This window comes from Vollenhovia emeryi, unplaced genomic scaffold (genome assembly GCF_000949405.1).
Source record: "Vollenhovia emeryi isolate VEMERY1.0 unplaced genomic scaffold, V.emery_V1.0 DF939122.1, whole genome shotgun sequence".
In the NCBI taxonomy this organism is placed as follows: domain Eukaryota; kingdom Metazoa; phylum Arthropoda; class Insecta; order Hymenoptera; family Formicidae; genus Vollenhovia; species Vollenhovia emeryi.
The window spans coordinates 2,755,088-2,773,078 of NW_011967244.1; the positions used below are offsets into that span (position 1 = coordinate 2,755,088).

At 43.6% G+C, this 17,991-nt stretch overlaps 2 protein-coding genes across 4 annotated transcripts in view; one reads left to right on the forward strand and one right to left on the reverse strand.

The window, feature by feature from the left end:
- Positions 1 to 1,584: 1,584 nt before the first annotated feature.
- On the forward strand, positions 1,585 to 5,862 carry LOC105569970 (toll-like receptor 9). Of its 2 annotated transcripts, XM_012026855.1 has the most exons (6): positions 1,585 to 2,049; positions 2,354 to 2,657; positions 2,972 to 3,200; positions 3,327 to 3,922; positions 4,223 to 4,640; positions 5,146 to 5,862. In XM_012026855.1, exons 1-6 carry the CDS (start codon positions 1,858 to 1,860, stop codon positions 5,774 to 5,776), a joined length of 2,370 nt encoding a protein of 789 aa, XP_011882245.1. In that variant the 5' UTR covers positions 1,585 to 1,857; the 3' UTR covers positions 5,777 to 5,862. The 2 variants fall into 2 exon arrangements, with proteins under 2 accessions (XP_011882245.1, XP_011882246.1); XM_012026856.1 differs by lacking the exon at positions 1,585 to 2,049 and having other exon boundaries at positions 2,553 to 2,679.
- Positions 5,863 to 7,077: 1,215 nt separating this feature from the next.
- Positions 7,078 to 17,991, reverse strand: part of LOC105569971 — a 31,484-nt gene continuing 20,570 nt past the window's right edge. The window contains exons 2-3 of one of the 2 annotated variants that reach the window (XM_012026857.1): positions 14,741 to 14,790; positions 7,078 to 11,334 (exon numbers count right to left, since the gene is read on the reverse strand). In XM_012026857.1, coding sequence (XP_011882247.1) covers positions 9,219 to 11,318 — 2,100 coding nt within the window. In that variant the 5' untranslated portion in view covers positions 11,319 to 11,334; positions 14,741 to 14,790 and the 3' untranslated portion in view covers positions 7,078 to 9,218. The remainder of the gene's footprint in view (positions 11,335 to 14,740; positions 14,791 to 17,991) is intronic. The other variant, XM_012026858.1, reaches the window with a different exon arrangement.

Consider the following 17,991-nt stretch of genomic DNA (forward strand, 5'->3'; position numbering starts at 1 on the left):
GGAGCCTTCGGCCGAGCTTTTTCACCGCAAACAATTGCAAATTACTTGCATTCTCTGCACAAATGCACGATTAAATTATTTAAATAGTTTAATCTTGAATTAATTCGTACCACTGATTGATATCAATTCCTGCAGGTGTATTTTTATTCAATCATATTACACGCACACACATATCGATGCAAGTGCTTCACGTTCTCGTCTTCTGCTCCTACATACTGAGATGTCTTCATCGTTAATCTTTTTTACTACTTTCTAAAAATCAATCAGTTGATTATCACTGAGAACAGTGAATAGCCACTGATCTGCAGTTATAAGTACACTACTAAAAAGTGTTTTACACAGTGGGTTTACTTACAACTGCAAATCAGTTGCTATTCATTGTTTTCAGTGATAATCCACTGAGTGACTTTCAGAGAGCAGGCTATTTATCCAACTGGTTTCTCTCACATTACCGTAGTAAAGATTTCACGAGCAAGTCCTAGCAATCTGAGATTATTAAAAATGCTCTTCTTTCAGGCGACTGAATGAATTTAATTGTGCGGTTAAAAATTTCGATTCTTGAAAAATTATCCCAAGATAATCCCAAGATGTTTTCCTTGCCAGTTACTTTAATTTAGTTTTATCTTATTGCAAATATACGATACTTGTAGATAGTTTGAAAGATTAGTTCATAAAAGTGTGATCAACGATGATCCTTGTATTACATTTGGTAATCGCACAATCGTATATACGCGGAACGATAGCGCGTAAATATAACAAATTCATTTGATCTAACTACTTTCCTACATTGGACGCCGCGGAGAGAAGAAGCCGCAGATACGATCCTGTCGGATCAAAAAAAAAAGCGATGAAGAAAGATCGTAATGCGGCGACAGCGTCGTGAGGAGAGGCAGGGGAAAATATCCGCATGGGTCAGCCGGGAGAAGCTTAGACCACGGAGATGCCCGCTTCAATATCGGCTTTCGGGATACTTGAGATATTTATCTAATGTCTTACATTTTCCGCGGCACTGCCCATTCAGATTTCCATTCATGTCTCCTCCGCGGAAAACCTGTTTCTCCGGATCTCGACGGAGCGCTTCGACCTACGTCGGAGCTCGTTAAAATATCCACGTCTCAATAATTTAGCGACGCTAATACCGATATTGAAAAATTGACGATGCTGAAGCGCGCGCAGGTTACGGACGCGCGGGGGAAAAAAATTGGAAAGTTTACCGCGTCTTTCAATCAATTAATAATCGTACGTTAAGCACGACGTGATTAATATTAAACTGCCATTGAAATTATCGATTGAACAATAAATACATACAAAATATGAGTGCAATGTGATAAATGAAGCGGACTCTCGTGGATCGACTCACAATCGTTGCCGGCACGAACGAAATAGACCGATATCCCGGACGCCATCCGTATCCTGCTGCGTACACGCACGAACCATCACGTAATTGCAGGTGCATTCGCCACTCTATCTTTGTCCGATTCTCTCTCAGTTTTTTTTTCGTCCCTTTTACACGGAATATCGCGCTCGACACCTCGACACGGCGGTCTGGTTATCTTACGGAGATATCGTGCGACGTACCTTGCGTTACTTATCAAAGATAACTAGCAGCTCAGTGCTCTTAGCACGGTTCGGGGAACCGGTACGCTCGGCCATCGATTCGCGGGGACGGCGAAAGGATTTTCGGTCGGCGACTTTGTCCCCCCGCGGCTTCCAGCGTGCGTAACGAACATTTCGACGTTGACGATGCGCGATCGGACGTCCAGAAATATCATCCTGATAACGGGGGCAAATTGAATTGCGAGAATGTGGGCGGCGCGCGATTATTCACCCGATTCGCCTCAGTGATGTGAAAGAAACATGGAGGAACGATCGATGAGACATCGCGGCGTGTTTCGTCTATCGCTGATCACATGGCTGACAATTCTCTCAGTCGTGAGGTGTCAAAGTGTTTGTCCTACTAGGTGCCTGTGCTATCTTAGCCAAATACCCAGGACCGTCCAGTGTTCGGAGCAAGGATTGCAGATCTTTCCCGAAAACATTAGTGATGTGGTGAGCATATTTGCGATGAGTAATGACCTCCCTTCTCGCCGATTCTTCTTCATATTATAAATCTCATTACAATTAAACGTGAGGTGGCAGCTGGTCACTTTGCATTCTATCGCGTCTGCAAAATAACATCAAGTAGCAGTGCAACGGAAGAAATATACTTGATGAGAATTACGAAGACGATGCGACCGAGATAATCGCATCACTTCGACAGTAGACTCTCCCATTTGGATAGATATATTTTTCTAGATTGTCATCTCTTCTTAACATGTTATTTAATTACTGAAATTATCTTTTTCTGCGACAGGCCGAGTACCTGGATCTGTCAGGCAACCTTTTAAGTGAGATCACGGACGAAATTAACCGGCTGACCGAGCTACAGTACCTGAATCTGGCCAAGAATCAGCTTAGATCCCTGCCGAATAATCTTGAAGAATTAACGAAGCTTCGCAAACTAGATCTATCGGGCAACGTTATCGTTAATACGGCAGATATTGCTTCCATTAGCCAGCTCCCGGCCCTGACGGTTCTACGCGTCTCAAGGAATCTATTACCTGACTTGAAAGGGCTAACCAGCGAAGTGCTTCAGTCTGTGGATGCCGGCCATTGCCGTGTGTATCGCGATAGTCATAAGTATAAAATAATTACAAATAATGTAGATTCGTAAAGCGTTTTTTTAAAGGCGACTTTCACGGACATCTAGTAAGACGCCAAATCGATTTGCGAAATACATTAATGTTACAATAAGAATTGATAGGAAAAAGGAACGTATTTACGCGCATATTCTAATTTAGCATCTATTGTTTAACTTATAAATTTACTAAGACAAAAGCTTGTGCTGTCCAGAAGTACAAAAGAAATATAAAATATATGCGTGTACATATATATTTATGCATTGGACTAACAAGAGCTTCATGTGTTTTAGTTATAAGAGAACTTGGCAACGAGTCCCTGAATGGATTGTCCGCGCTGATCACTCTAAATCTCGCGGGAAATCCGCTGAAGAACATTCAAACGCCTGTCAGCAAGACCCTACGGTCGTTAGACATGTCTGACTGCGTCCTAAATTATCTCTATCCAGACACTTTCAGCGGATTTCCAGAGCTGGAAGAGCTACGACTGGTCAACAATCCCACACTGGTGTATAGCACTCGGTATGAAACTTTGTTCGATTGCACCTGCAATTTGTACGGAAAGTAACCATATATCTGACAGCTCTTATTAAGCAAAACCCTTTAATAAGAATTTTATAAATAACGAAATATATTATTCGTTTGTAGGCATTCGACGCTGCAACACCTGAAGCTAAAGAAACTCGATGTATCGAGATGTAACCTTGACCGACCTGGTCTTCATGGTCTCCCGCTGTTAACGCAGGCTCGTCTCTCTCGCAACACAATTCGTATACTGCCAGATCGTATTTTCACTAAAAATAAGCAACTGACGCACGTGTACGTAAATGCGAACAACTTGGAGCGAATAAACGCGAGTACATTCGAGGGTCTGATGAAGCTTCAGGTGCTGGATCTGTCCGCAAACAACCTCGGAGAAATTCACACGTCGGCGTTCCGGGATAACATCGATCTCAGACTCCTGAATCTTTCCTACAACTCTCTACACCGATTTCCGGATCTGTCGTCGCTGGTCACGACGCTGGACCTGTCTTTCAATCTAATCAACCGCCTCAAGCCGGACTCTCTGGAGGAGATGCCCAGAATCAGAAGCCTGAACTTGAAGGACAATCATCTGCAGTCGTTACCACGCGGTTTAAATTCGAGGACGCTAAAAGTATTAGATCTACAGAGGAATAGGCTCGTCGAGCTGCACAACGATAGTTTCGCTAAATTACCATCGTTGCAAAAGATTGATTTGTCAGGTATGCACTAACTCTTGAGTCATTTGCGACAAAAACAATAGGAGAAAAAGATATCTGACTTCGATGGAACTTGTTAATAATACGATAAGTCGCTGAAGAAACAGGATTAAATTTTCAGTGTTTTCCATTAAAAAATTCAATTGAAACACAACACGATCTCTGAATAAGTCCGAGAATAATTGTAATTATAATTTTGAAATTCGTTTCATTCCGCAATCGCGATTTACCTTTTATTTCCTGTGAATCCTCGATAGAACTTTTTGCGCCTGTGCTTTGTGTAATCAATCAATTACTCGGTAGGAAATCGCTTGACCGAGGCAGTTGATCCCGCCATATTCCGGTACAATCCAGATTTGGCCCTAGTCCGTTTAGAGGATAATCCATGGAGATGCGACTGTATACCGCTCTACTTCACCTACGAGTACTTAACGGATCATCCCGCGAAAACTGTGGGCTCGACTTTGATTTGCCAGAGTCCGGCGAACGTTTCCGGCTTCTCGTGGGAAGCCGCGTGTTTCGACGCCTGGAACACCGACATATATTACAACAAAGACAGAACTTGGGGAATGGTAATGATCGGCTTGCTCATCATGGTCGTTCTGTGCGGCAGCATCGTGTCGATTAAGCACACTCTGAAGATAAAGAGAAGAGTCAGCGATCAGAGGCAGCAAATTGAATTAGCGGAAGAGAGAGAAAGATTGCGACTGTTGCAAAGGAGGTGAGAATGCTTTTAGATTAATAATTTTTCAGTTCTGTATACACACATGTGCAAAATGTATCTGAAGCTAATTTCATTGCACGTTGCCCGCGAGCAAAATCGATACGGGTGTTGTCAGTGAACGTTCGACGATCTTTAAACAATAGCGGGATTAACGTTCGAGTAATTTAATACCCGCGTTGCGTTTATAATATTGCTCAACGTGAATGGAACGAACAAGGAAAAGTATGCTAGAGAGAACGAACACCTACCTGCAACAGATAAGACAGATATCTGTCCAGAACGATAGATTTACATTACAATTTCGCAAGCTGGTACATTATTCATATCTTGAACGGTGATATTCGGAGAACAAGTTACCGACGCAGTGTTTAAAAAATTTATAACAGAAATTTCGAGATAAATATCAGAAGAAATTCTGTTCATTACCTTTCAACCTCTAATTGTAAGTTGCGCTTACACAGCGAGATGAAGTAAAATAAAGACTGTTTGACCGCGCTTCCAGGAATCGACGTTTAGAGGAAGAAATGGCGGAACTCGAAATGCCAGAGGACATCAGAATTAATCCTCTAGAATTAGTCGGCCCGCCTAGCTACGAGGAAGCGGTTCAAATGCCCAGGTTGGCTCGTTCGATGGACGCTTTGAACGAGATCTCCATCGAAAATGGCACTTTGCGCTCCATAAATTCCGTGGATAATCTACGGGCGAAGAAGAGAAGAACGAGGAGACCTCGAAAACGGACTCAGAGCGAGGACGATCTGCTGAGACGAGAAGAACGCCGGCAGGAACGCATCAGAAGAGGGAGGAATAATTCCAGCGGCAACATATGCGACACGGATCAACTGCATAATACGAATCCCAGGAATCCTAGGGCATCCTCGGCGCGCAGAGCCAGGAGGCACAGCGCCGCGGACGAGGCCATCGAGTCCAGCAGTAGCAAGGACAGGCCAAGGCCGCAGACTCCCACCTCGAAGAAGAGAAAGAGAAGACAGGTGTTCAGAGATGAGCATGTTACTGACGACGAAGATTCCGATTACGTTCAGGTAATGAGTTCCAACCGATCCATCGTCATCAAGGAACTCAAGCGAGAGCCCAAGGGTGGCTACAGAGAATCATTCGTGGAACGCGAATCTTAAACTGTCTCATTTGTGAATCATTTCCGGGCGTAAAACAAATCTTTTTTAGTACTTTAATAAAAATTTAATAAACGATATAGACGAGAGGGGAATGTAGATTTTTTATGTTTTCATCGTACACTGAGAAAGATTTCGGATATACGGTTTAATTGGACACGTCCGTTTGTTATTGTGTAATTGGATTACACACATGTAATATTAACTACGTGCACACATCGTCCAAATAGTACGGTCTAAATCAACAGGGTATGTACGGATCCATGATAACGTACGTCAGTTCGCGCGATAATATTACGGCGGTTTTATCTTGTCAAACTGGTTTTTTCACTCGCGTTAAACACACATATATTGCCCAAGGAAGATTAGTAATCGCGGAAATGACAAGAGACGGCGAGCCAATAGTAAAAGGTTTACGCTGAAGAAGAGCAAAAGTACAAGCGCCTTCTTGGAACACTGTCTCCGCTGTCGAGAGTCTAACTATAATAACGTCAGATTACCGGTTTGAATGTAGCAAAGACGCGCCGCTCTCAGATTATAGTAATTTCTTGTCAATCTCAAAAAAAAAATTAAGATACTTTGAGATTACAGTCATGAATTAATCGTTTATCATGTTAATGTATCATTTGCGACAATAAGAGAGGCGGCGAACGGCAACGTGCATAGATGATAGATAATTAAATAATTAAATATCTAGTATATATTCAGTAATACCCAGTCGTTGCACACAGGGGACGTTTCACTTACGCATTTATCGGCTAGCTGTGTGGCATCGACTGCTTGTTATGGAAAAAGTGCAAAATTGTTTAAGACGTATGAATTTTCATCTAAATTGATAAGATATTACAAAATCGCTCTCGTATACGTATAGGATATTAACAGGAAAAATATATAGAGGAAAGTCCTCTATATATAGATCCTATCATGAGATAGGATCCTAATATGGGATAGCGGAGTTTCTGTTGAATTAATTATAGGCATCATTAGTTGATTCCACCATGAATTTATTGCCCTCGGAGCGGAATCTATCTAGGAAAATTCATTGTTAGATTGTGCAATCGTTGCGGAAAAAGATTTGTGATTGAATTCGGATGTTGAAAACCTGCTATCTCATAATAGAGGACTCTTTTTGTTATGTCTCTTTGACAATCGCGACGCAAGTTGCACTTTCATTAGAAGCAGGGTGTGTTGCCGGGTAATTATATAACAAATATAGAAAAGAAATCGCGCGTAATGTCGATGACGTGTACGAGAACGGAGCGCGGTCAAAGATTAGCGTGACGCACGATTAAAGTAACTGATGGTATCAACAAAATAACACTCTCTTTTATTGATCAAAGGCTGAACATATAAATAAAGTCTTACAATCTTCACTGAGCTCCTTATTTAATCGCTAACTTAGATCCGACGTTGCGTTATCGTTGCGACAAGTTCTCGATCCAACGGCCGCGCTATCTTAAAATTAAATCATATACGCCGTAACAGCATTCGACACATTTTGACTTAAAGAATCGTACGTAAGGAGTAATAGTCGATAGTATGGATAATATGATAGCACATCACGGCGCTTTGTCATATACCGCGCACCACTACATGACACAGCGTTCATTTAACTGATAATGACGCGTTGGAGCGCCGTCACATACACGGAATCCGTTCGTCTCCTCCTTTTGCGCCGTGCGCAACGAATAAATACATTGATGCGTATGAAAATACGAGTCGCTGCCTCTCTGAAAACGCCTCTAAGATCGCGAGGAAATCGTGTCCCTTACAGGGGAAGTTACATGATAACAGGACATTTACGTATATTTTTCTTCTCTGACGTGAATAATGAGCCCTATATATATATAACATCAGCAGTATTGTCAAATTGCTCAACAAACGTTCGCACTCCGTAGCTGCTACAAGCTGTCCCAAAGGTCATTATTCATAATTGGCAAATTCTACCTCTCATTGAATTACAAATTCTTCGCGTCCAAACCGCGTCGCACGTAAAGAGCTGCGCTAAAAATACGAGGTACGAGGCAAACAATCTGTAATTCGATCGCAGGGCGGCATAAGGCCGACGGTGTACACTATTCTTCGATGGTTCGTGCGTGGAAAAATATATGGCAGAACTGGAATGCTCATCGACGCACTGACGTACGGCGAACATTTTGCCGATCCTCGAGATTGATCCGAGGACCCTCGCAATGCATGCCTCTCGATAACAAATACCGCGGAATTCTCAATGTCCTTGCTCGCAGGACACGCGAGAAACCGATTAAGAAGACTGACTAGTGTACTATAGTGTTGACTTCGAACGTTACTCCATCCGCAGATTCCTATGCGTATCCCAGCGAGAAACGACACCGTGAAATTGACGTTAGTTCGACGTCGTTTCGACATCGATTCGATCGACGAATTTCTCACTGGAATGGCATTGATACAGGATGTCTAAAGTATTATACTTTTTGATCAATTAAATTAAGGGAAAAGACAACTGAGATTTAATAAGAGTAGCTCGTGAATTATAAGCGATAAAAGTCACAAGATTTTGACAATACATTCTTCGAGTGTTACGGTTAAATCAGAGAATATGTATATTTATTTCAGACTTTGTTTAAACAAATTTTTAGTTAGATTTTAATTCGCCAAAATTTAATCCCAGAAATTAACAAAACACTTCGCGAAATGTGATTTTAAATTCTAATTTTTACGAATCTTTGCATACATATAAGTAGAAATAAATAGATAAATTTAGAAATTATCAGTTGTTAGAGTCACTTCTTCGTACTGTTTTATAAAAGAATATTGCGTTATACTTTTATAAGAGATTACAAAAATTATACTTTTTACGGATAAAGAATTACTACGTGTGGTTTAAAATCGTTTTTTAGATTTGTTGAATTTCTAGGCTCACCTATTTAATTCATTTTATACGTATGCAAAATTTCACGAAAAATTAGAATCTACGATCGCACGAAGTTCCGTTATAAAACTTAGTCGAAAAAGACAATGCCATAAGTAAAAAAGAATACGCGATACCCAAAGGACATCCTGCACGGCATACAATTTCAGCAAATATATACATATAGCATTTCGTGCGTCCGATTGTTCAACGAAGCGGCTCGAAGTTACATCTGTCCCTCAGTCACCTTTCGCACACTTTCAGCTTCCTGCCGAAAACAATAGTCAGCCACTGTCGGTGCGTGCATGGTCTCTGACTCGGTAATCTTTCTTTATCACGAAAATCCATCGAGAGAAGTCAATTTGCGTGCAGCCCTAGGAACAACGGCGTTATTATAAATCACATCTGAGACATGTCGCATTCGTAGAAAAAGAAATTCCTTTTCCTTCATATCTGCACCAAATATTTGTCTCTCAATTATGTTCGACAGACGTGTACGTCGATCGGTCGACGTAAAGTTCGTTATTTCGTAGATTCTCTCCCCAGGACACCGCTTCATGACGTCTTGACTAGATTCTCACCGGCCATTGTTCGCGTGATGAGTATGGGCGTCTTTGGCACACTTTCGGGAATCTCCTGCAGGATGATCTTCACTCTTTGGGCCCCGGGACTGAGCGGTGGTCCATTGGACTCCGAAGCGTGACTCGTCGGTCCATTGGTCGTCGCCATCAATGAAGTGGAGGGCTGCGGGTTCCTATCCTCCAGGAAGTTCTTCTTCAAGGAACTCACGTCCACGCGAGGTCTCTCCTCCCTCACCTCGTCGTCTTGCGAAGTTGCACTTTCGTCGTGCGAAAGTTGCTTCCTCGGCGGTTTCACGGGTTCCGAGTGATCGACGTTGCCATTGAGGCGCGGCGTTTCCTGCGCTTGACGGTTATCATCGTGGATCTCGTGAATCTTCGCGTCGTCGCCAGGAGATCTAACCTTCATGAGAGGAACGCTCTCGAGCTCCCGCGCGTATGGCGCAGAATTTTGGTCTTTCTTTGGGTGAGACGAATTATCGCCGTTCTCCAAAAGGGACTTCTGTATCTCCTTCATCTCGGTACCGGTCTCTACGTCGGGCTGTTTTCTCTTTCTACATATCTCGCCCCTGTACGCGGCGAAACCGATCAGCGCCGCCACAATGGCAAGCAGAACGGCCAGAACGACGTACGAACCCATGCCTTTCTTGGACTGCTTGGGCGAAGATACCGCTTGTTCATTGCTATTTCTGTCCATGATATTACCAGATTTGGACTCATTGTTCGTCTTGGGAGATTTCAACACCTGTACGTCATTGACGTTTGAATCGGGCGATATGACCTTCGTGGTGACCTCGGTGGTTCTATCAACATCGGATTCGACTGTGTGGCCTTTGCTGGGCACAATGAGCTCCTCGGTGGCCACTTTTGTGGATAGATCTATAAATTGCTCCTCCTCAAGATCTGTGACTGTAGTCTTCAACGTAGTAGCGGGAGTTTCCGAGAAGCCGTCCAGGAAGAAATTCCACAGGCTACTTCCCGTGTAAAGTAGCGATTCTTCATTGGCTTTCGCCTTCTCAGTATTCTCCTCGTCGAAAAACGCTCCAACAGTACCGGATCCTTCGCCGGAACCTTCCTCGTCGCCGGAGCCTTCATTTGGGTAAAACAGGGAGTCCTTGATTTTCTCTTTCATCCGCGACATCTCGGTCGTGGATGCCTGCTCCTTCTTGTCTTCACTGTCAAAGAAAAGCTCTTCGTCCTCAGCGCTATGTTGCAAGGAACCCGTTGCTGCGTCGGTAGTGATCTCTTTCGAGGAAGATTCTGTCGCGGAATCTACTGCCAACTCAGTCGGGAAAGGAGTCTCGACTTCCGGCTCCGTCGACTTCGCCGACGTGCTGTTGTTGACCTCCGTGTAATCATCTTCTTCGTCGTCCTCTTCATTGAACGCGTCCAACACATCTCCGGATCCTAGCTCCGGCTCTGCGGATCCCTCCGCTTGATCGTTCTGCATCTCCCGATCCTGCTGCTCGAAGCTGCAGATAATCGCCGCGATCGGTTTCATCAGCGACGTGCCCTTCATGTTGCCGGGACCCGCGCATATGACCTTCTTCGATATTGTCACGCCCCTCTGCGCGATAAGATCGCGGACTTTGAGAGTGGCGCAGTTGCACTCGAGCGGATTGCCGTGGATGTCCAGATGCTTAAGATTCTTCAGGCGCGCCAGCGCGGGTGGTAGTTGCTTGATGGCGTTCCTCCGCAGGTTCAGGCTTCGCAGGTGAGTCAAGCCCTCCAGCGAAGCTAGTTCCAGGTACTCGATGCTGTTGTCGCCGAGATTGAGACTTTTCAAGTTACTTAAAGTTCGAAAACTTCCTGGTTCGATCACCTTCAGATCGCCGTCGGATAGGTCAAGATGCCTGAGGCTGGTCAGGTTGGCGAAGAGGCTCGGAACTAAAACGTCTTGCGCGACGAAGCCCGGAACACTCAAGTACTCCAGACCGTCCGTTTCGATGTGCTCGAGGTCCTCCAGCTTGTCGCACCACGCTGAGGTGCTGTTGTCCTGCTTGCAGAGCCCGTACGTCCATCCCGAATGATACAGAAGGACCAGGACGAACGACAGCAGAGGCGGTGCTGCCTGCATCTTCGATCTGATTTACCTGCAACACAAAGAATTCGCATGTGGATACGATCGTCGATAATGCGATGTGCATGTGTTCGGCATTTGTGACTGAACGAGGAGGTTTTATGTTACTTGATGAATATTTATAGCGACGGCAGCAACGAGATGCTTCGCGTACTTCGAAGATGAACGAGGATTGCGTAGCTCACTGTGTCAAGGACGAGTACGAGCGTTGCGTGGGGTGTCTGTAATGATGATTATTAATATTTTCGAATGTTAACTCTGCGCGCTATCGAATCGAAGTGAATGTTGCGCACCGAGATGGCCGGCGTGACCACCGAAAGGAGGTCAACGCGGCGGGTAGAGAAGTGGACTTTTAAGAGCTAAATTGGATGCGTGTATCTGAGGATGCCGAAGATAAGCAATTATCGGAAAGTACGATACAGAGTGTGCCCACGAAACGTTACTCGCGGCGCTTTCCGGTTTAACGTAATAGCGAGCGAAACTTATTACTAATTATTGCTATTACGTTGTACTTTGTAATATCTTGTAATCGCATATATACATGAAGATCGTAATTTTCACGGTCTATTCAAGCAGACCGTGAAGGAAAGTAATGAAAGTAAAACGTCCCGCCTAGCTTAACACGCCGATGATTATCTAATACCTGTAATTAGTATACACACGCCCAGCCCGGCGATAATTACCACCGTTGTAGCACCTGCGAAACATTCAAGTCGATCCTAGTCGCGCGCGATACGTTCGATACTCAATTATGCCGACCACGCTGAAAAGCGATGGTAAAACGCAGATAAACCCGGCCATCTAGGTGTCCTTATCAGCGTATTATCATTATCTCGACAATCGTCAATGTGGGGCTGGAGATAAGAGGCGGTTCAGTTTGCACGATAAAATTAACTCGTGAAAAGGTACGGCGACCATTAAGGGCTCAATATTTCAGTTAGCCGCTGTAATAATTCATACAATTGTGGGGCAAATTGCTCGCAAGTTGTAATATAAAAAATATATATTCGGGAATGTAGCGCATATTATAATACATATACCATCTACGCGATCCGAAATTGAAGAGAGCGTAAAAAATTGCTCGCCAAGTTTTTCCAATGACTTCGAGGAAAAATGGACAACGACAATTGCCGACTATGATTTAACGAGAAATGTTTTTCCTCGGTCAATACGTGAAATAGAAAAAGGCGAATGTCAAAGTTCCGCGCATACTGAGATAGCTATTCTAAAGTAGCCGTCCCGTAACTAATCGCCTAGAGCTAGGCAGGCTCGTCGTCGGGCCGAATGAAGCAAATTTATCAGTCGGACAAGCTTCTTTTTCGCCATTTCAAATACCACCTTGGGACGCTAAACCGCTACGACGGGCGTTCTATACATAGAAAGACGGGGGGGCGAGGAGTTTCGGCATGTCATTTGCATTACTTTGCATATACCGTCCGCGGTGCCGGCATAACCGTGACGTCATTTCCATCTATAAACAGCGAGTAAAAGAAGGAAAGAAAGGCCGATGGTTCGCGCGCCGAGATCGCGCAACGACGTGCATTGAACTCGCATGACCGATCGTAATCACGTTAATTGGCCGGCTGCATGCGCGATTCGACGGTGCGTTTCTTGCGCGTTAATAACTCTGACCGCGGGATTGAAACGAATGTCCCTCGCTATCAATGAGATAAAGAAAATAATAGATTTCATTGTGCTCGTTACCGATAAGTCGATACCGATTTCTCGCCGTTGCGTAACCGACGGGCTGCGCCCGGCTGGAAATCGCGCGCTCTCACCTCACGATTAACGATCGACCGCGCGATTGATGAAAGAAATTAGTAAGACAAATTAGATTAGCATTAACCGGAAACACGTATTGCGTAAATGTTATGCGTCAGCTAATCGGATAAGCAATGATTAACAATAATAAAATAGACGTTAAATCTTTTAAACGGCCGACGCATAATTTTAATCCCGCGAGAAAACTTTCGGCGCGTAAAAGTATTTACAAGTTTCTCCGTTTTCCAATTTTTATCGTCTCGGCGCAATAAAAATTTGAAAAAAAAACAAGCAATACGCGAAATTTCACATGGACTGTCTGTTAAGGCTAATCTACACTGGATTGCTGCCCAAGATAATGGCGGCCCAAAAAAGTTCTTGGAAATGCCGAAAGATTTTTGGAATTTTCGCAAAATTCTTGGAAATGCTGAGAAATTTTTGAAAGTTTAGTAAAACTGAGATCCAGGCATTAATCAATAAGACATCAATGTATAATGTACACTACACTGAGAAAAATGTCCGATTAAATATAATCGGATAATCCAATTACATGATAACAAACGGATATATCCGATTAAATTGTATATCCGATGAAAAATTTGATCGGTTTTTCAATCAAATTTCATCGGTAATTGCATTTCATCGGATAAATTTCATCGGATATATCCATAATTTAATCGGAAAACGTAATCGGAAAAATTAACCATCGGACATACTATTTAATTGGTTTATCCGATGAAAATTTTTCTCAGTGTAGGAATCACTTATGCATATGAATTTAGGCATATATAGAACACATACACATGTTCTGTGTATGGATATGTATAAATGTGTTAATCTGTGCACAAATTCATGTGAGAAGGCATCAGAATAATTCTTAGTGTGTAATTTATCAACTTGTACAAATTTTTTAAACGTATTTATTGGCTACAAAATAGAATGTTTCTAGACGCAAAGAACGCATTGTAGATTAGGTTTTAATGATCGCGAACCATGTTTCTTCTGCTCGTAAAAATACTCCAACGAAAAATCTGAAACAGTTTTATGTCTTTATCTGAACGAAGGGCGCGCGGTCTGCGTTTTTTCGGTTTAATCATCGAATAGATGGAATGCCCTGGGGACGTACGTACGGCGCAACATAAGACGTGTTTTACGCTATCACATGGGTGGAGGCAGGTCATGGCCAATGGGTTCGAGATCTCGGGGGGGACGATCCACTGTCCCGCGCTTCGGATATGCGTCCACGCTTTGTGTAACCAATATGTATGCGCGCGTGTGTGAGGTTTGCGAAGAGCTACTTCCTGTAATTCTACGAAACGAGGCTTTCGCATGAAAGTGGTATGGTGTGCGGATGTGCCATGGTACGGGTGGACGTGACGCGAAAGGTATTTTTCAAGTTTAACAATCTTGGCTTCTTAGAAAAAGAAGCGGAGGCTCGCACGTTTGCACGACCGAAAGTAACGAAGAACAAAAAGCTACGTCCTCTCGTCGGCAAGAAGTGTCGCTTTAAATTACGTCAACGCGCTTACGTTTTACGAAAGACACTGACGACGCCAATTGCAAATACAAACGTTACTTATCGCGGTCATGAGAAATTACGTTTACGCCTCCACCCCACGTGTCGTGCAATCGTTAAAGAATCTGAATCGGTCACTTACGACTCGTTTACTCAGACGTGGTTTCGGCAACACCGTGATCTCGAGGACATCTGCAACACATACGAAACAGGCGAGTGAATCCCCACGTTAACTATTCCTCGAGCGCGACTTGATAGGATCCTTCAGCCATCTTTTTTTTACCGACACAGTCAAATGTAGTTTTTGCGAGGTTACCTAACTTCAATCATTTATAAAGTCATAGTTTTCATTTCTCTTCGTTCTTTTATATAAAGTTGACTGTCCCTGGTTTGGTCTTTATGCGTACTTTAATCGTGTGGACGAATTTTGCAATTTTATCAAGCCAATTTCAGATTGAGTTAGACCTACGAATTGAGGATTTCAAATACCAATATCTTTTTTATTAGACTTCGGAACTGAGTGTTTTAAGTATGAAAATGTTCTGCTATGCGGTCCGCAACTTATCCTGGTATTATTTGGTGCATAAAAGCTAATAAAAGGAATCATAAAAAAGATGGCTGAAGGATCCTCTTAACAACCGAGATAGAGAGAGCGACACTGGCGTGCCGATGAGATCAATGATCGAACAAGTGTCTGCTAGGAAATAAATTGTGCGATAACCAGCGCAATGAAAAATCGATTAATTAGCAGTCAATCGCGATGTCCATATTCTAGCGTACGCGCCTCGCTCGTCTCTTCTTCGCATTGTCACTTACGGCAGCGATTGTCTCTCGAGCGGCGTAATCGCTTTTATCGCGCTCGCGAGTCATGGAAAGTTGTTTGCGACGATTCTCGCGGTGCAACCGCAGTATCATTCCGCGAGGAATTTCGCGTGTTCGCATTCCCGAGCGGCGCGTGCACGCTACCTACCTATCTACCTACACCGCGATAATCCGCTCACGAGGCTCTCGCCGTCGATTTACTCGTCGGGGCGTTAAGGACGTTGATCGGTAAATCGATTTCCTATGTATTTGCTTCAAATTTCGACCGTATGCTATTAATAGTGTTATCTATATGCCTGCTCAATTTGAAAAACCGTGTCCGTACCAAAGTCGAGATATTCAGTATCACAGTTACTGGTATGGTATAGGTAGAGGTGTGACATTTTGATATTATCATTATACGCAAAATATCGCAAAATGCCCCAGGAACGTTTTTGATGTCATTTCTATACACTTTGGAGTCCCCAACTTCGTTTTAACACGTTTTTAAAACGCAAAATAACGCAAAATGATCCTCAACGCGCAAAATAACGTCAAAAAATCGCAATTTTCCTTAGTAAACATTTCTAAGCCTAATTTGTTCTTTGCCTCTTTTTAAAGTAACAGTTGGAAAGAGACAAAGAACGAATTCAACTAAGTTTAAAGTTAAGCGACGTTGGTGAAACCGGGCCTAAGTCGTCTTATTGAAGCCCTGCCCACCTCTGACCACAGCATTATCAAAGTAATGCAAAATGCGGAAAAACAAAACGCAAAAGATGCCAAAAAATCACATCAAAATGTCACACCTCTAGGTATAGGCGAAACGTGCTCTGCATTGATATTTTAATTTATTGTGATAGAAATTGTTTATGTATTTTGCTAGAAAACTAATCTATGATGCATAATGATATTAGGAATGACATATTGCAAGATCGGGATACGCAACCGTGCCGTTTATGCGCAATTGTAATTCGAAATTCGCCATCTGACGATATTTCGAAGCGTGTCGGCCAATACATTCGCAAAGGCAACATTATTCGATCTTCGTTTTTCACAAAGCGCGCTAGTGTATACATATAAGACGCGGAGTTGCGTTAATTATGTAGCGTGTACAGTTTGCGCTAAAAGTCGCGAAGTAGGGAGACGGTCGCGCTATACGGAAAGAAAACCGAACGTGGGCGAAAACGTTTGGCTACGATTGCAACCGTCCTTAGATCGCTCGCGCGGATTTTCTCCGCCGTCGCGACGGCCGCACTTTCGTTCTCGTTCCTCCCCGTTGCGTAAGATTCGTCTCGCGGATTTTCCCCCCCGTTCCCGTCTGCATCGCTGACTCACTTTCCGGTGCGAGGCTTCTGGTCCTTGACTTTCCGGCCCTGGATCGTCGTTATTGCACGGCAATCGTAATTATTATTATTACGACACGCGTCTACTTGTCCCCTCTTCCCCTCCCCCTCGCCGGATATTTTCTTTTATGACCCGCATCCTTCTCGGTTTCATAATCGCACCGTTGCAAAATGTCTCGCGCTCGCGTGTGCTAGATTCGGCGCGCCGGGTTTCTCGGGTTCAAAGAGGCAACGTCGATTACGTTGTTCAACGTCGTGACAATACGCGCATTAATAAGGTTTATCGTTATCGCTAAATATCGATTTCTTCGTTTTAATTGGCCACCCGTGCGTAGATAACAACGTACCGCGCTGCGCGCAGTGAGTTATGAATCCTTAAATTAAAACGACCAAACGTTTTGCAATAAATCCTAAGAAGAATCAATCAAAGCTGGGCAATCGGGGCTGCGCGAGAATCTAAACGAGCTCGGCGTTTCCAGACATTTCAAATATTTATTTAATTCGAGCCTGCGTGATCGAACACCGAGAGCTTTTCGTAGTCTCCAGTTTCGCAAAGAAATGTCGGCGCCAGATTCGAAGGACGCTTTGCAGGCGTATAAGTACTTTGCGCACGAGTGTGCCAAGTCTTGCGCGAATTCAGCAGAAAATTCGTAACGAGCAGTGCGCCTGAACGTGTACGCCTGGTTTGGTCACGGCTCGCTTTTTGCCGACTCCGTTCTTAACGGTACTGACGCGTCCTCGTGGTCCAGTTCACCACGTGTTTCCAGGGGGAAGCCTGGCGATTCGAGGAGAGTCATTCCGGCAGGTCGTACACCTCCGTGCAGGAGGAAGTTAAAAGCGGCTGCGGAAACGCCGCTTGCTTCATTCCAGCGATTCGTATTTTAATACGTCCGTCTGCTGATCACGCGATCCTTATTTATTCTAATTTAGCCTCATTAACTCGTTGCGTGCGAAAGCACATAGCCGCGATGCAAGGACATCGATCTCTGATTATGTACTCGTCGATATTGTCGCGTAGCAATTATTGCGTTTCCCGTAAGATATCATCAATTTCTTTCATCAGAGCTTTGATTATTAATTGATTTATCAATTTCCTAAGAAATTTGTCGCTAAAAAAATCAGCTCGTCTTAAAGACAACCTAACGAGCATACAATTAAAAGTAGACGACGTGCATTTCCCTCGTCATTGCATCGTGAATCAAACTTGTAATTTCAACTGTAATTAATTTATCAATTTCCCGATAAACTT

Excerpts from the sequence above, each read along its gene's own strand:
- LOC105569970 (XM_012026855.1), top strand. The coding sequence starts at position 1,858 with ATGGAGGAACGATCGATGAGACATCGCGGCGTGTTTCGTCTATCGCTG. Across the intron at positions 3,201-3,326 it reads ACACTGGTGTATAGCACTCG|GCATTCGACGCTGCAACACC; the intron begins GTATGAAACTTT and ends ATTCGTTTGTAG. Across the intron at positions 3,923-4,222 it reads GCAAAAGATTGATTTGTCAG|GAAATCGCTTGACCGAGGCA; the intron begins GTATGCACTAAC and ends ATTACTCGGTAG.